General features: G+C 34.3%; 7 protein-coding genes across 8 annotated transcripts; 3 read left to right on the forward strand and 4 right to left on the reverse strand.

The window, feature by feature from the left end:
• Positions 1 to 10: 10 nt before the first annotated feature.
• Positions 11 to 5,037, reverse strand: LOC131668205 (sterol regulatory element-binding protein 1). Of its 2 annotated transcripts, none has more exons than XM_058942161.1 (8): positions 4,761 to 5,037; positions 3,830 to 4,381; positions 3,488 to 3,719; positions 2,978 to 3,378; positions 1,963 to 2,895; positions 1,591 to 1,886; positions 1,186 to 1,341; positions 11 to 1,099 (listed from the first exon to the last, which is right to left on the reverse strand). In XM_058942161.1, the coding sequence occupies exons 1-8, from the start codon at positions 4,858 to 4,860 to the stop codon at positions 749 to 751; spliced, it is 3,021 nt and encodes a 1,006-aa protein (XP_058798144.1). In that variant the 5' UTR covers positions 4,861 to 5,037; the 3' UTR covers positions 11 to 748. The 2 variants fall into 2 exon arrangements, with proteins under 2 accessions (XP_058798144.1, XP_058798143.1); XM_058942160.1 differs by having other exon boundaries at positions 11 to 1,108.
• Positions 5,038 to 7,339: 2,302 nt separating this feature from the next.
• Positions 7,340 to 8,141, forward strand: LOC131668208 (histone H1-like). The gene has a single exon (XM_058942175.1). The coding sequence runs from the start codon at positions 7,358 to 7,360 to the stop codon at positions 7,985 to 7,987; it is 630 nt and encodes a 209-aa protein (XP_058798158.1). The 5' UTR covers positions 7,340 to 7,357; the 3' UTR covers positions 7,988 to 8,141.
• A 939-nt stretch (positions 8,142 to 9,080) lies between these two features.
• Positions 9,081 to 9,567, reverse strand: LOC131668209 (histone H3). The gene has a single exon (XM_058942176.1). The coding sequence runs from the start codon at positions 9,528 to 9,530 to the stop codon at positions 9,120 to 9,122; it is 411 nt and encodes a 136-aa protein (XP_058798159.1). The 5' UTR covers positions 9,531 to 9,567; the 3' UTR covers positions 9,081 to 9,119.
• Positions 9,568 to 9,789: 222 nt separating this feature from the next.
• Positions 9,790 to 11,930, forward strand: LOC131668251 (histone H4). The gene has a single exon (XM_058942275.1). The coding sequence runs from the start codon at positions 9,847 to 9,849 to the stop codon at positions 10,156 to 10,158; it is 312 nt and encodes a 103-aa protein (XP_058798258.1). The 5' UTR covers positions 9,790 to 9,846; the 3' UTR covers positions 10,159 to 11,930.
• Positions 11,927 to 12,307, reverse strand: LOC131668218 (histone H2A-like). The gene has a single exon (XM_058942185.1). It carries the CDS (start codon positions 12,305 to 12,307, stop codon positions 11,927 to 11,929), a length of 381 nt encoding a protein of 126 aa, XP_058798168.1.
• Positions 12,308 to 12,449: 142 nt separating this feature from the next.
• On the forward strand, positions 12,450 to 13,008 carry LOC131668189 (histone H2B). Its single transcript, XM_058942131.1, has one exon. It carries the CDS (start codon positions 12,590 to 12,592, stop codon positions 12,962 to 12,964), a length of 375 nt encoding a protein of 124 aa, XP_058798114.1. The 5' UTR covers positions 12,450 to 12,589; the 3' UTR covers positions 12,965 to 13,008.
• A 1,910-nt stretch (positions 13,009 to 14,918) lies between these two features.
• LOC131668219 (histone H2B.1/H2B.2) lies at positions 14,919 to 15,293 on the reverse strand. The gene has a single exon (XM_058942186.1). The coding sequence runs from the start codon at positions 15,291 to 15,293 to the stop codon at positions 14,919 to 14,921; it is 375 nt and encodes a 124-aa protein (XP_058798169.1).
• Positions 15,294 to 16,453: the final 1,160 nt, after the last annotated feature.

The raw sequence follows: 16,453 nt of genomic DNA on the forward strand, positions 1-16,453 counted from the left end.
ATATAATTTTTATGGAATTTATCGATTGATTTATGACTCATCATTTCTTATACATATTTTCCCGACAATTTCTCGGTTGGAAATAAAAATAACCGTAACAATTAGTACAATTGCACCCAAGTGTACCCTATGAAAACAATAAATACTCACATCTAACCAGTCTAAATCTACGTAGTAAGATGAACAGAATACAATCTATAATATATAGTACGCAAAAAATATCAAAAGAAAACAAATGTATGTTGGAACTATATAAGTCTGTACCACTACTAAAATTGTTCTCATTTCATAATATAGGAAAGAGAAAGAAAGAGAGGGAGAGTCTTTATGTTAACAAATTCTAATAGCAGGTAAGAGGAACCTACTTCTATTGAATGCGGACGCTTTGGAAATATGCTCACGCTCTACACACACACACACGCCCGCGCGCACAAACACACATTTATATATACACTATAAGACCTACGCCTTAAGTTCACAATAAATGTACAGCACTATCAGCTGAATGACAAAGTGCAGACTTACTATTATCATTCTCAACACAAAATTCATATTAATCTCGTAGACAAAAAAATTAATTTTTACTCTATACACTACACATCATCGCACAAAGGAGATAAGATACTATAGCTAGGCAGTATAACTAATTAAAACACTTATTTAAATTTTTTTTTCCTTTTTCCAAACATTTATAAATTGCTTAATATCAGGGTGAGGCTATCAGAATCTTAATATTAATTAATTATTTTTAATTCGAAATAGCTGGTGTCAGTTGTTTGATCAGTTCATAACATTCTTGTAGTCTCTTCTTATCACCAAGACGTTCTAGTGTTTTAGCAGCCTCGGCAAGCATACCAGCACGTTCGCCAGGTGAAGCCAATAACAGAACAGGTAAGTGTCTACAAGCTAAACACAAAGCTGCAGCATGCTCACGTTCGCCGCTACCTTGATCGTGCGATCGATCCTTTCCACATATAATCGAGGAGCGGGAGTTTCGATGATGCAAACTTCGATCTAGAAGGATCTGAGTTTTGACCGGTGTAGCGCCGGCCATAATCCTTGCTGTTGCTTCGTATAAGAAAACTCGCGGTAGAACAGACTGTAATGACTTATTGTTTAAATTGAGTATCGACGTTCTTTTACAAACATTAGATAAGATATGCATATTTTCATTGATATACTCACCGGTATGTGCTGACACAACTGCCGCATACACGCGAGATCTCGTTGAAAACCAACGAGAGCAGAATTGATAGTCGGTCTTTCGATATCTGCATTCAACTCCTCCCAAAGCGTTGTCCTCATCTCCAACAACCAATCGCATACCCACAGCTCGGTAAGCTAAAATTAAAATTATTTATTGAAAACAAAGTCATGCGATCATGTATTGGTGAAATGTCATAAACACAAATAATAATTGTAAAATTGATTCGTTGTGATAGCCAGCCACAAGGGTTGCACTGCAGGAGTACTGCACATTCGAATAACAATGCAATGCAACTACAATGCACCATCGGAGCAGCTTTTATTCATCTTCTATAGTGAAGAAAAAATAAAAAAAGTAGTTCTCTGAAATTCTCAGCAACTTACCAAAACGTTTTGAGATGATTGTTGTTTACAATTGTTATAAACAGTCGAATGTTCTAGAAATGTACTAGCTTGATCTACAAGACGCATCGTTGTATGCTTGGACGTGCATCTTGCCGATTGAAGAAGTAGCAAAACAGCATGTGGCAAAGGATTTCCGTTGTTTAGTTGTGAATTTTTCTCGAATGGAAATTTCCCTTCGACAATGTTCCAAGCGTTAGAGTCTTCCTCACCTAATCGGAAGTTCGCGGCTACACACATTACAGCGCCCCACCATAATCCAACTTCGTCTTCCACTTCTGCAAAATAGACAAATTACTTTTTACTTTCCTACAGAAAAAAAAATAAAAGTATTATTTTATTGAAAACACTTACTTGTAACACCAATCTTCTCCTCACTACAAATGCATAAGTCAATTTGAGCTGATACCATGATCTTCTTAGAAATATCCAAAAGTCCAGAAGCATGAGTATCGCTAACAGTGCCTGCCAATAGTCTCAAACCTTGATTGATTAAATGCTCTCTGTAAGCTCTAGCGGCATAAGACAGTGGATCAGACTTGTTATTCTGGACAGTAAAATCGCTCTCCTCTTTCTGTCCGTAACTCCATTTCTGTGATACCAAAAATTTCATACCATCGTCGTTCATGATCCATTTGAGCTTTTGCGGTACAATACATGAAGCCAAAATACTTCTTGCCTTATTAAGATAGAACTTATGCACGAATGGGAAAAGCGATTGTTTAAAACAAAGGGCAACGTTGATATAAATCTCGGCCAACATTGACTTAGGCATTGTATCACCAGCAGCTTCGGCGTAGTTGAGAGTCGATAGTGCAATGTGCATAATTGAGTCTTTCGAATCTTGAGACAACTTCAGGCATAGCATGTGCTGATAAACCGTTGAAATTTCCATAGCAGATATTTCCGCCAACGATCTTTCAGATTTGTCAAAGAACTTCTTGCCAATGAACGTTACCAAACGACTAATATAAAGTCGATGCAATATTTGCCGGAATAGTTGCCAAATCGTTACAAAGAAGGTGTCCATCCGCGTAAGTGGCAAACTTCGCGAAAAGTACTGGAGGCATTGGCTTAGGTCACGATGGCCTTGTTCGTAGTCGTTCCGTGAGATGTTAAACTCTGCTTGACGTCTCCAGCGATGAAGTTCAACAGACACTTTACTATCAGCTGGTAGCACTGGATCTGCGTACAGCAACAGTCGACACATACCGAAAACCAGGAGCAAAGTATTTGTAAACCAAATGATCATATTGCTCCACACGTTCGTTTCAGTATCGGCATGATCTGCAAAGTGTCATAAAAACAATTAGTTTTTTATTCATACAATTGCATTCAAATGATCAAAATTTGCCTCCAAATTAATTACCTTGAAAATTCAATATCGTTCTTCCCTCGAGTTTCCTTGAGTAATCATAATTGAATCTCACCATGTTATTCATGACGAAGCCAAGTGGATTGAATGCCAGGAAGATGAACAAAAATGCGCACAAAGAAACACGAGTGTGATCCGGCATACCATTGCCCTGTGATGTCGTCGTTGGTTTGCGTAGATTCTGCATAACTTCGGGTTCTTCCTTGATAACCGGTGGTGGAGGTGATTGTGGTGACATAGGTGCTGGTGCTGGTGACAACGATGGTTCACTCGTATCCGAACGAGGCGGAGTAAGCTCGCCACACACCAAAAGCTCACGAAGGTTTTGTCTTTGCGCAGTCATCTTCAGAGACATGTTTTCCGCCTTTAATTTGGCGTTCGAGTTTTGAAGAAATCTAATGGATTTGTTGTATCGAATGGATCGTATGTCACCAATAATAAATTTTACGGAAAACATGTTTGACACGATTTCACTAGAAATTTTTAAAATACATCTTGGCTTACCTGATGTAATCTATTGTTTTTCTCAAAATTGCTGATTTGTTAAGCTTTGCATCAACTCCAACAACAATATTTTTAAGTTCAATGATTTTATCATTAATTGATGTTCTATACCGACGTTCAATTGCATTGTGGGCACTGCGCTTTACTTCCTTAACTTTTGGAACAGTAACATGACTACTTGTGTTTATTCTGTTAATTTGTACCTTTTCTGTATCAAGTACCAAGGGTATTCCTGAAATAATAAATTAAAAATATATTTTTAAGTTATAGTGATTACTTATACCTATTGTTAAATCATAAAAAATATTTTGAATGATATTGAAATACAATTAGTGATTGTACCTGTTGCGAGTACTGTGCCATTGCCAGTATTTACTAAAGTATGTATTTGATGCTGAACTGGAGTCGTATTGATAGTTTGTTGTCTACCAGAATATACAATAGGTTCTGATTTTATCAACTTAGCCGGTAATAATAACTGCCTTTGCTGTGTTGTAACAGGTGCAAGGGTCACAATTGGAGATGGAACATTAAAATTCACATTTGGAGCAATGGTGTAGTGTTGACCAAAAATAGTTGTTTGTGGCTTAGCAGCAGGTGCTGGAACTATTCTCTCTGGATTTTGCTGTATTGGCCGAGCAATATCCATCTGTGTCTGACAAAGGACTGGCTGTTGCACTGGAGCAGGTAATACGGTTACATTCGATTTCACATTCGGAACTTCATGAAATAATGGATCTATCTTGTTTTCGACAGAATTGGAGTTTAAAAAATTAAATTCGAGATTTCCACTTTCCATTGGCAAAGAAGAATCATCCAGCTCAGATAGCAAGTGTTCATCACTGAATAAGCTTCCATTGCTTAACAGCTCATTTTCACAGTTAGACAGCAGATCTATAAATAAAGTTAAGTTATCAGAATTATGCAGTCTTCCAAATTCAATTTACATAAAACGTTGCAAAGTATGAAGCTATCAAACAATTTGTTAAATGTAAATAAATGAGATTATATATTTTTTAAATTACATCAAAATGTTATGATTAATTTTTGAACTACAATTGAAATGAATGCAAAACCAGAACATCAAAGCTTCCGAATGTACTTGCAAGTTTGCGTCATCATAACAAATGACACCTAATAAATAATTCAAGTGTTTTTAGCTTAAAGAAAAAAGAAACGAGCCATATATTATTGGTTGGATAGCCAATAGTAGGAATGATTTTTTCAAATAAGCAGTAACCAACGCAACAATATGACACATGCGTGTACATACCATCGAAACCGGTCATGTCGTTCAAATTGAAACCGTCATTAGCTGAAAAACTAGAAAAGTCATTGTCTTGGACCGGAGTCCAAGTATCGCCATCGCTCATTTTGATACGACGCTTGTTCTCCACTTTATTCGTCACATTAAACCCTTATATTTTCACAAATTCTACAACATACGGAGGTACACACGAGGATCAGTCGAGAATGTGTCAAACGCAATAAAAGCCAAAAAACAAAACGCGCCGCGATCATCCGACCACGTATTAACCAATCGCACTACTGCTTAGAATCAGACGATATTACGTCACACGTGTTCACTAACTCGTCAAAATAGCTTTATACTTTGATATACAACATCAGCCATCAGCCGATAAAGTCGCGCATGCGTTCCAAAAGACACATGGCTTAGTCAATCTCGAGGGAAATTCAAATTCCAGTAATGTTCATGTAAATTAATTTTAAAGCGTCTACTTTATTTAATAAATTTATAAAGAATTTTAAAACATTTATATTTTATTTCTTATAATAAATATAAGATATTTAAACTAAATTAACATTAACAGTTATTAACTTTGACAGTACAGTTTTCAATATTTTTGGTAATTTCATTTGCAATGAAAATGTTATTATTTGGTAGTTAAATTGATATTACAAAAAAAATATTATAAGATTAAAATGTGTTCAAATATAATAAACCGTAAAATATGCAATTATAAGTGAACAATTAGCTTGAAAGTAAAATATCACTTGTCGTTATTAATTTCGTTGAAATTCTAACAAAATTAATAAAGTACAGTGTTACCAGTTGAGCAGATATTTCTAAATGTTTTCTCTTAAATTAAATTAATTAATGAAAATAAAACATTTTTAGGACCTTCACTATTCTTTAATAGAGTGCGCTCTAATCTTATTTTGTTAAAAAAAGTTCCATAGAATCAAGGAAAAACTTGAAAAATCTATTTAAAGTAATTTATCTCCTCTATTTTAAAATTGTCAAAAAATGGAAAAGCTTAGAGGATATTCCATAGATCTTTTTGAGTTTTACAGAGCTTGACATCTGTATATTAAAAAATTAAAATCAAGTTTGTCTCTAACCTGAAATATCTTATATGATAGTGAAGTGTATAGAGACTTACCATAGAAAGCTTGCCATTAAATTCTTCAGTTAAAAAAAAATTAATAAGAAAATAATTTTTTTAGTAAAATAATTTAATTAAAATAATAAAGGTTGTATATACAAATATGAAAGTGGCATAATATTTGAGCAGTCCGTCTGTTGTTAAAAATGTTATTTAAAAAATAGAATTTTATTTCAGATTTATATCGATTACAATAAAATTTAAACAGTTTTATTATTTAAAGAAACATTTCACTTTAATTACGAACTTGATTTTCCAGGACATTAGACGTAGAGCTTAATAAATCCCGAATAAAAGATGCAAGTTTTCCGAAACTTTTCTAATTATTTTTACAAAAAAGAAAGCCATTTACCAAGTTTGAGAAAAATTTAGGATCAGAATGGTGCTATCTTTCTTTCTTATAATAAAAACATTATTCAATAAGTTAAGACTTTTAAATTTTAATAATAAATATATTTCACTTCAACAATTTTTAATTTTATAAATGTTCTTTTTATTGTGATAACTAGTTCAAATAAAATCCATGACTAAAATTTTAAGTTTGTCGGAATAAATAAATATACTGCTGGCGGGAAATCTGCCGCGCTTCTATATTTGCGTGATATTTTGGCGGGAATGAATTTTAATACTTTATCTAATGTTATATTACAAAAATATTAATTCTATAAATAGTTAATAATATAAAAATAGAGTATTTCTTTATAATTTACCAAAGAAAGAAAAACACAAACTGTTGAACTAAATGAAAAAATATTAATTTTTTACATGCAGTTCCGTATATCTACTCTTGAGTAGTTAGAGCGTAATACTTTACAAAACATATTTTAATACTTAATATTTTCTAGTTGTATATAGAATAAAAAAGTATAGAAAAAATTGAAATCATATCTAAACTTAATAAATTGAATAAAAAGCATTAACACCATATAACCATAGCAATCATGAAGATAGGAGCATAGAGGCTTTGATCGGAACAAACATTCCATTATTGAAATATATTCGAATAAAATGAATGGTCATATTTACACCATGACCGACGTAATGAATTGAAAATCTGAAGGTTCTGTTATAATTTGCAATATAATGCAGATTGTAAATATATTCATAATCGTTATTAAAAGTGACTTTTGTCATAAAAACCATGACGATAGAGTGGAACACAATGCATATGGGGTTCCTAGTTTCAGATGTATTAATTCAAAGAATCATTTATTATGCGGCAATAGTACATTAAACTTTTTATTTAACGAATATTTAAAAAAAAAAGCCAATTAGTATGAATACAACTGAGAAAATCCAATCTGAATATGAAAAGTAGATAACAATTTCTTTATGAATCCAAAGCAACAAGCGTACTGCTTTAGTACCGACTCTCTCCGAGGTCCGCACGCCGGTCGTATATACGCTGTTATTTCCACTTTCGACATCTGTAGCTGTAGCTCATTCGTATTCTGTATTCAAGATGACTGAAACCACAGCAGCTCCAGCGGCCGAGGCTCCAGCAGCCCAGGCTGCAGCAAAAAAGTCAAAGGCTCCAAAAAAATCAGGAGTTAAAAAGCCGGCAACGAAGCCAACTCATCCACCAGCTGCAGAGATGGTCAAAGCTGCCATCACTTCCCTGAAAGATAAAAAGGGATCGTCGCTGCAGGCTATCAAAAAATATATTGCCTCCAACTATAAAGTCAACGTAGATAAGCAGTCTATCTTCATCAAGAAGTATCTCAAGTCTGCTGTTACTAAGAAGACCATCGTTCAGACTAAGGGGACCGGAGCCGCCGGTCGTTTCAAGCTTCCAGTTAAAGGAGAGGGCGAGAAAAAGGTGGTAAAGAAACCTGCAGCAGTTAAAAAGCCTGCAGCTGCTAAAAAACCAGTAGTAAAGAAGCCCAAAGCTGCAGTCAAGCCGAAAGAAGGCGCAGTAAAGAAACCCGCTGTCAAAAAGCCTGTGGAAAAGAAACCAGCTGCTACCAAGAAAAGTCCAGCAAAGCCCAAAGCGGCAAAACCAGCCAAGGCTAAGACTGCTAAGCCTACAAAACCCAAGAGCCCAAAGCCTAAGAAAGCCGCTCCAAAGGCCAAAGCTGCTCCTAAAAAATAAATGCTTCAAAACCTAGCCCTTCTCAGGGCTGCGCTCTCTCTTATTTTTTCATCTAAACGGTCCTTTTCAGGACCACAAAATCATCAAACGTTGAACACATTATTTACTTCACTTACCCTACACATGGAACCGTAAAAACTTCATATGGTCTGCTTATCTGTTTGTTTATTACTGTATTTTCCTCAATTTTTTGAATATCCCTCATAAAATATAAAAGTATAACGGCAATATTTAACTGACTATGTGAGTTGGTATGTCTGCTAACGGTGGAATATATTATATTTAAATTTAAGCGTGCTGTTACGAGATCGCTAACATGTCTCAGCTGTTCAATAAATATTCTTTTCCTTTCCTCTTCATTTTAACTCGCTTCGCTTGATTAATAACTGGTTTTTTGATTCGTTTGTTGCTGTTTGGCTAATTTCTCCCGGACGGATACAGATACGGGAATAGGCTGACCTGAGCCGCATTGGACTTTTTTGATCTCTCGGTGATGGTGGGTGAAAAACACCTTCGAAAAGTTCTCTGGAGTTGAAAACCACAATGTAAGCTGCATTTCCTCCACGGGCTGGCGTTTAGATTTAGTTTTACTCTTAACTTTTCCTCATTTTTTTAGCTAGTTTTTGGTTACTTCATTGGTTTATGATTGCTTGACTGGCAATTTCTCTCGTATAGGTGTAGATTTGAGAAAGGGCTGAGATAGGCAGACTGCGTTGTACCTTTTTTGTTCCTCAAAGCATTTGAAATGGTTCAGTGGGAGAACCTTAATTAATAAATCAGACTTTATCTGTGTTCACTAAATGAACTCAACTTTTTACGCATTTTATTTTTCTTTTTTTGTACTTTTCGTATGATTTTTAAAATATAATTCTCTATTTTTCATTGTTTGTTTCTTTGGATAGGGATTTTTTTTTGCTTTAAATTTATTTATAGTTAACATATTAAGATATGTATAGACAATTTCTACGATATATTAACATGAAATTCAGCAGAATATTCCGGCAAATATTTGTCTTTAATTGTGCGAATAGACGAGATAGAATTTTAATACAATAAAAACGAATATTTATCCAACGTTTAAGTTATATAGTGGTCCTTAAAAGGACCGATTATTGGAAGGAAGGATGTTAATTTAGGCACGTTCTCCACGGATACGTCTGGCTAATTGGATGTCTTTTGGCATGATGGTGACACGCTTGGCATGAATGGCGCAGAGGTTAGTATCTTCAAAAAGACCAACGAGATAGGCCTCGCTGGCTTCCTGGAGTGCCATAACAGCCGAGCTTTGGAATCGGAGATCAGTTTTGAAGTCTTGTGCGATTTCACGTACAAGGCGTTGGAAGGGCAGTTTGCGGATGAGAAGCTCAGTACTCTTCTGGTAACGACGAATTTCACGAAGAGCAACAGTTCCAGGTCTGTAACGATGAGGTTTCTTTACTCCTCCAGTTGCTGGTGCGCTCTTACGGGCAGCTTTGGTGGCCAACTGCTTACGAGGAGCCTTTCCTCCCGTTGACTTGCGAGCGGTTTGCTTAGTACGTGCCATTGTAGTACAGTTACGTCTGGACGAAACAGATGTTCAGCATTGGTACAATCGCCTCTATTTATACCCGTAGTTACTACACTGCTTCTCTCCAATTGGTCATAAGTTCTATGGTGGGGATTCACTACAGCGACAGCTGCTCTATTGTTTTGCGTCAGGGGTGAAAAAATTTTATGGCGGGATTTCGTTTTGGAGCAGCTGCGACATTGTAGTGGGGACTACCAGTTTTTTGAGGGTATAAATAGACGGCATTTTGAGCTCCGTAGCATCAGTTTCCGCTCATTCGACGTAAGCGTTAACTAATTTTCTTTGCATCAAGATGACTGGACGTGGAAAAGGAGGTAAAGGTTTGGGAAAAGGAGGAGCCAAGCGTCATCGCAAGGTTTTGCGTGATAACATCCAGGGCATCACTAAGCCTGCTATTCGCCGTCTGGCTCGTCGTGGTGGTGTTAAACGTATCTCTGGTTTAATCTATGAAGAAACCCGTGGTGTCCTCAAAGTGTTCCTTGAAAACGTCATCCGTGACGCTGTCACTTATACCGAGCATGCAAAAAGGAAGACTGTCACTGCTATGGATGTTGTCTACGCTCTCAAGCGTCAAGGCCGCACTCTTTACGGCTTCGGCGGTTAATTTGATTTCCCATCCTGACAATAATCGGCCCTTTTCAGGGCCAACATATATTTCTAACGTAGAATACACTAGATTGTCTAACTTAAAAAATCTCAAAATCAACGATTAGTTATGTAATCAAATATTAGCAACATCGTAATAGGTTTATGATTGACATATCATTTGAAATAAAAACAATACTTAGTCTATAAAGATTTATTTTTCACATACCATTGTGCAACCTACAAAACCACTTACATCTATACAAGCTAGCATACATAAATACATAAAACTTAGTTTTAAGTTATAACTAATAGAAATAAGAAAATATGAAAAATAACAAAACAACTAAGTTACTCTACTTACATTAATTTCTTGGATAGCAGTACTACGTTATCTGCTGGTCAAGGCAATTCTGCTTACCATGTCCATATTAGTAATTTGGTTTTAGTTTGAACCCTTTTTTTCATTTTAAGTTTACTACTGTTTGTAATATTGAGACTCCTCATTTCTCTATATTTATATATTAGTAGCAAGGTATCAATGACTTCGGAGTTTTGTTAACATATTCAACATAACAATTTATTTCTAGTAATATGTTTTGAACTTAGGAATTCATTTTTATTGGTTCGATTACTAGTTCTCCTTTACTGCTTCCAAGTGTTCTTTCATAGAAGGATGGAGTGATATGTTACAATTATTGACCAAAATTTTGATAAGTTTATGTTGTATTCTTTGGACATTATTCATTACATTAACTAGAGGCACGTCTTCATATAGGTTATAATACCATAAGCAGCTATACTTTCAAACTGGGCATTATAGAATATCATTAGGTTTTACATCCACTGAATTTCTCAATTTTGACATTACATATATATAATATATTTGATTTTATTTACTGTATAATCTTTCTGATACTCTCATTTAAGTCGCAAAACAACCATTACACGAAGAAAGTTATAATAGTTAACAATATTTACGAGATTATTTATATGTATGTTTAAATCTTTTGGAATACTACTGTCACTGTACATTCAAATAACATGTAAACTATTTACGATAAGTCTCATTTATCTTAAAACATGGTGAATATTATAAATTCATCCTAAAATTTCAGAAATAAAGTGTAAATCACGATTATTCATCTTATTCGTTTGATTTGTATGATTAAAAAATGAGATTTCAAAAATAGTTTAAAATTATTAGGTGTTTTGTCCTAGTTGGATTGGAATCCTCAGTAATGATCCAACATGGCTCCTTAATCATCTAACTACTTGATGTTACATAGTTGAGGAAAGATAATATGCAGGATTTAATTATACAAAAGTTATAGTTATTGAAAATTTACTTCATCTTGTTGGCAGTATATGTATCTATATAATAGTATAATATATTTACATCTTTACATGCGTGTGGCATACATATCTATATATAGTAAGGCAGTTTATTTATATTACTATGTTAGTAGTATATGTATTTAATGTTACAATTTTTAATTCTAGAAATTTAGTAACATTTAGAAAGTTTTCTCGATCAATTTGTTAACGACAAAACTAGAGAATTGATATTATCTTGATGTACTTAATTACGATGTGATTTTTTTAAAGATTTGTAATAAAATAACGTCATTAATTAGAAATTTTGACAAAAATATCTAAATTGGATATTTTGAATGTGAACATTCTTACATTACATCAGACGGATATTCAAATTATTTGCATACGTTTTAAAATATATGATGGCCCTGAAAAGGGCCGATTATTATTTCAAATGAGGGTTTAAAAATTTACGAAGAGCTCTTTTCAGTTTTCTTGGGTAAGAGAACTGCTTGGATGTTAGGCAAAACACCACCTTGGGCTATGGTGACACCAGAGAGCAGTTTGTTTAATTCTTCATCATTGCGGATGGCAAGTTGGAGATGCCGTGGGATAATTCTGGTCTTCTTATTATCACGAGCGGCATTGCCGGCCAACTCCAGAACTTCAGCTGCCAAGTATTCCATAACAGCAGCGAGGTATACTGGAGCACCTGCTCCCACACGTTCAGCATAATTGCCTTTACGAAGGAGACGGTGGATACGACCAACGGGGAATTGAAGTCCAGCCCTGGTTGAACGGGTCTTTGACTTTCCCTTGACTTTACCACCACCTTTGCCTCTTCCAGACATGTTGATTCTTTTGATATACAATAAATACTCGTACAGTAAACGAGAATATACTGAACAGTACTGTGTCAAGTTAGCCAAGTCTTACCTTTATATACACTTCTGCCGACTAACAGCGCACAAACAGCTGCGCATTTCTCTGTCGTGGTGGGAGAATCCGCTCCTCATTGGTGCTCCGTAGCTGCTCCAAATTACTTAAAAGGGAGCGGCCACCTGGTCGCCAACATTCTCTTTTAAATCGTTGTTCGTATAGTATATTACGACGACTACTTATTCAGCATCACCATGCCTCCTAAAACAAGTGGCAAAGCCGTAAAGAAGTCGGGTAAAGCTCAGAAAAACATCACAAAGGGTGACAAGAAAAAGCGTGGAAAAAAAAGGAAGGAATCCTACGCTATTTACATCTACAAGGTCCTGAAGCAGGTTCACCCCGATACTGGAGTTTCTAGCAAGGCAATGAGCATCATGAATAGCTTCGTCAACGACATCTTCGAGCGCATTGCTGCGGAAGCCTCTCGACTTGCTCATTACAACAAAAGATCCACCATTACCTCTCGGGAAATCCAGACTGCCGTCAGGCTTCTCCTTCCTGGTGAACTGGCCAAGCACGCCGTCTCCGAAGGTACGAAGGCCGTCACCAAATATACCAGCTCCAAGTAAATTCCCTTTTTTTCCCCACCCAACATCAAATCGGTCCTTTTCAGGACCACCAATTTCATCAAATGTATATCAAACTTATTAATGCCACAGACGTATTCTATCACATTAGTATTGTTAATTTTATTAATTTAATATTTTGTCTTAAATCCTGTTATTATTTAATTAGGATTAAATACAGAAATGGGTCCTGTATGCAAAAATTTCTTTATACCACAAATAATTTATCAATAAATTTTTGTTCAACTAAAAAGCTGAATTTAGAGTGAAATATAGTATCTACAGTAATATTTTCATTAAAAACGCTCCTCCAAACTAAAGTAACTCCATGCTGCCCGTCTAGGATCAGGAGAGAAAGGTACAGTCTCCGACGAGCGAATGTCGATGCTTTATACACTTACTAGTGTTATTTAGTGTGCTTCAGGCACTCTTTTTGTTTTTCTGTTATTACATTTTTTGAACCTCTTTCGTGCCTGCTTGGAGATTCTAATAGGTACGAATAAGTCATGCTGTTTCAGATAGACTACATACATCAATAATTATTGATGAATAAAAATAGAATTTTTTACCATTTTTTCATAAAAACTGATGAACTTTTACTCGTTTCAAGATAAATCACCCAAAAGATTAATTCAATCTACGATCGATGAAGCTATACTATTATACATTACTAAACTTTACATACTTAGTAGTGATTATGACTTCAATCTTATATGAGTAAGAGTGATGCGTTTAACACGTACTTTTCGTTCATGCCTCTATGAAAATACCTGTGAATATTCTTCAAATTTAATAAGTTTAATATTCTAATCATCAATTTCCATTGCTCATATACTTCTTAATTTACTATGTACAAAAGATAAAAATATATTCTCGTCTATTTTATTCTATTCATTTTTTTCTCTTCCTATCAAATTTTCACACTATAATATTAATTTCATTATCACAGGTGGTTATAAAATTAATGATTGTAATGATAATTTCGAAACAAAACGCCTTGTTCTCAAAAAAATTTATTAACGGCGTATTTCCATTCTTGCAGATTATTATTTGTGTTAATCATTCATAAATTGAATTTACTATTGAAATAAAAATCTCACTTAGATATATCATAAAAATATTTTAAAGTATATGGAAATACAGAATTTCGAGCTCTATTCTAGCACTGGCCAATCACAACGCTGGATATCGGCGACTCGTCATTTTTTAAAATAAATAAAAAAAAATTTACGTCCCTGTGAAGCCCTATTTTATACAAGTTTTTATTTACTTTATGATAATCATTTTATTAAATCATTTTATACTTTACTTTATTCGTCGAGGTAGTTTAGCTGACTGGCCAATAACGCTGCATTATGGGTGATTGTATTGCTGTTGGAATCAGCTTTATACAATGAGCATTAATTAAACTTTAAGATTATTTTAAACGATATTTCTATATACAAAATTAATTTCTAATATCGTATCTTCGAAATTCAGCATTCCTAAAATCCGTTGCAATTTTTTGCAGTAATAATAGAGCTATTTTTGTTTGTGTTTTAGATTCAGGCTTTTGGGTAACATCTGATCGTTGGACGACTTTACCTCATATTTTACCAATACGAAAGAAAATTGATTTCTCGATACGAAAATTTGAAAATAGCTGTACATTTAGATACGTAATCTTATGGTTTTTAAAAATTCCAAATTAGGACTTTGAAGGGGAGATTCGATTTTCTACTTATTGCAAATTATCGGCGAACATTTTGGAAATAAGAAAAATTAGTGTTAAGTTCTTATAGTACGATAAAAGTTATTCGCCGACTGAAATTACTTGGACTTAAAAAACATAATATATTTAATTAATAAAAGTAATAATACAAATATATGATTTATGAATAAATTTGATATACGTTTGATGAAATTGGTGGTCCTGAAAAGGACCGATTTAACATTGGTGCGGGGAAAAGAAGGGAATTTACTTGGAGCTGGTGTATTTGGTGACGGCCTTTGTGCCTTCGGAGACGGCGTGCTTGGCCAGTTCACCGGGAAGGAGAAGCCTGACGGCAGTCTGGATTTCCCGAGAGGTAATGGTGGATCTTTTGTTGTAATGAGCAAGTCGAGAGGCTTCCGCAGCAATGCGCTCGAAGATATCGTTGACGAAGCTGTTCATGATGCTCATCGCCTTGCTAGAAACTCCAGTATCGGGGTGAACCTGCTTCAGGACCTTGTAGATGTAGATAGCGTAGGATTCCTTCCTTTTTTTTCCACGCTTTTTCTTGTCGCCCTTGGTGATGTTCTTCTGAGCTTTTCCCGACTTTTTTACGGCTTTGCCACTTGCTTTCGGAGGCATGGTGATGCTGAATGAGAAAAGTCTCCGTAATATACTATACGAACGATCGTTGAAAAGAGAATGCTGACACCTAGCTTGCCGCTCCCTTTTAAGTATTTTGTAGCAGCTGCTCCGAACCAAGAGGAATGGCCGCTTTCCCTCTCTCTTGCTTTTGTTGAATTAACGCAGCTGCTTCAAATGTCTGTCGTATGGGGCTATGAAAATGAGTTGGCAGATCAAAAGACGACAAAAATTCTCATACAAAGTTGTTACGTAGAAAGAAAGAGAGAAAAAAATTGAATACATCAAAGAGCAAATTATATAATTTTTTGAGTAAAATAGTAAAATAGTAGCTATCAAACAAAATAAATATATTAACAGCTGCATTAAGAGATCGCTTCTTTAAGGATCAAATTATCAAATTAATTAAGTCATGTTTTTTTTGTTACGATATTTTCACTATTTTCAATTAAAGAATGGACATTTTAAAATAAAGCTTCAAGTTACCAGGAAATCTATGGAGACAATAATTCAAGTGTTCAGATTTTTCATACAAAACTCTTTAGATATTTTATTGAAAAAAAATTTCTTTAATCAAAATAAACAATTAAGGTGGTTTTAACATAGCTTGAAATTTATGCCTTTTGTTAACTTGGAAATGTTATTGTTAATGTCTGAACAAAGTATGTCTCTTATACATGGAAAATATAAGATAAGGTAAAAAAAACCATCCTTTTTTAATTATAACTTTTTTAAAAACTATGGCGTCGTTATGAAAATAAAACGATATTATATGAGACTATTTTTTATTATCTATTTTTTCCCGAAAATTTGGTCCATCTAGTTACGTCGTAATAATCATCGGAAAAATAAAACATTACGTTTTTGCTACAATATATTTTATGTAAAATTAACATTGAACCCGAACATTTTTTTGCTGTTATTTATTTGTACTACATATTAGTTGTAATAGTAGTTATTTTAATGTTTGTTCATAAATGTATAATTTATAATAGTTTATATTAGTCACTCAAATGAATTTTTGTAGCATATATTTCTAATCAATGAATGAACTACAATCTATTACAAGATAATAATTACATTTTTTGAAGTACTTTTAAACAAAAGACAGAGGAACATCGATAATTTTCATTCGCAAAAGTAAGATAATAAGATATGTT

The sequence above is a fragment of the Phymastichus coffea genome, unplaced genomic scaffold, assembly GCF_024137745.1.
Source record: "Phymastichus coffea isolate CEN01 unplaced genomic scaffold, Cenicafe_Pcof_1.1 PCOF00075, whole genome shotgun sequence".
Lineage (NCBI taxonomy): Eukaryota > Metazoa > Arthropoda > Insecta > Hymenoptera > Eulophidae > Phymastichus > Phymastichus coffea.

What these genes read in the sequence shown, in the direction of transcription:
- LOC131668205 (XM_058942160.1), bottom strand. Translation starts at nt 4,860, where the DNA reads ATGAGCGATGGCGATACTTGGACTCCGGTCCAAGACAATGACTTTTCT. An exon ending in CGACATGACCGGTTTCGATG is followed by an intron (nt 4,382 to 4,760) that starts GTATGTACACGC and finishes CTTTATTTATAG; the next exon opens with ATCTGCTGTCTAACTGTGAA. An exon ending in AGTTGTGTCAGCACATACCG is followed by an intron (nt 1,109 to 1,185) that starts GTGAGTATATCA and finishes TTAAACAATAAG; the next exon opens with TCATTACAGTCTGTTCTACC.
- LOC131668208 (XM_058942175.1), top strand. Translation starts at nt 7,358, where the DNA reads ATGACTGAAACCACAGCAGCTCCAGCGGCCGAGGCTCCAGCAGCCCAG.
- LOC131668209 (XM_058942176.1), bottom strand. Translation starts at nt 9,530, where the DNA reads ATGGCACGTACTAAGCAAACCGCTCGCAAGTCAACGGGAGGAAAGGCT.
- LOC131668251 (XM_058942275.1), top strand. Translation starts at nt 9,847, where the DNA reads ATGACTGGACGTGGAAAAGGAGGTAAAGGTTTGGGAAAAGGAGGAGCC.
- LOC131668218 (XM_058942185.1), bottom strand. Translation starts at nt 12,307, where the DNA reads ATGTCTGGAAGAGGCAAAGGTGGTGGTAAAGTCAAGGGAAAGTCAAAG.
- LOC131668189 (XM_058942131.1), top strand. Translation starts at nt 12,590, where the DNA reads ATGCCTCCTAAAACAAGTGGCAAAGCCGTAAAGAAGTCGGGTAAAGCT.
- LOC131668219 (XM_058942186.1), bottom strand. Translation starts at nt 15,293, where the DNA reads ATGCCTCCGAAAGCAAGTGGCAAAGCCGTAAAAAAGTCGGGAAAAGCT.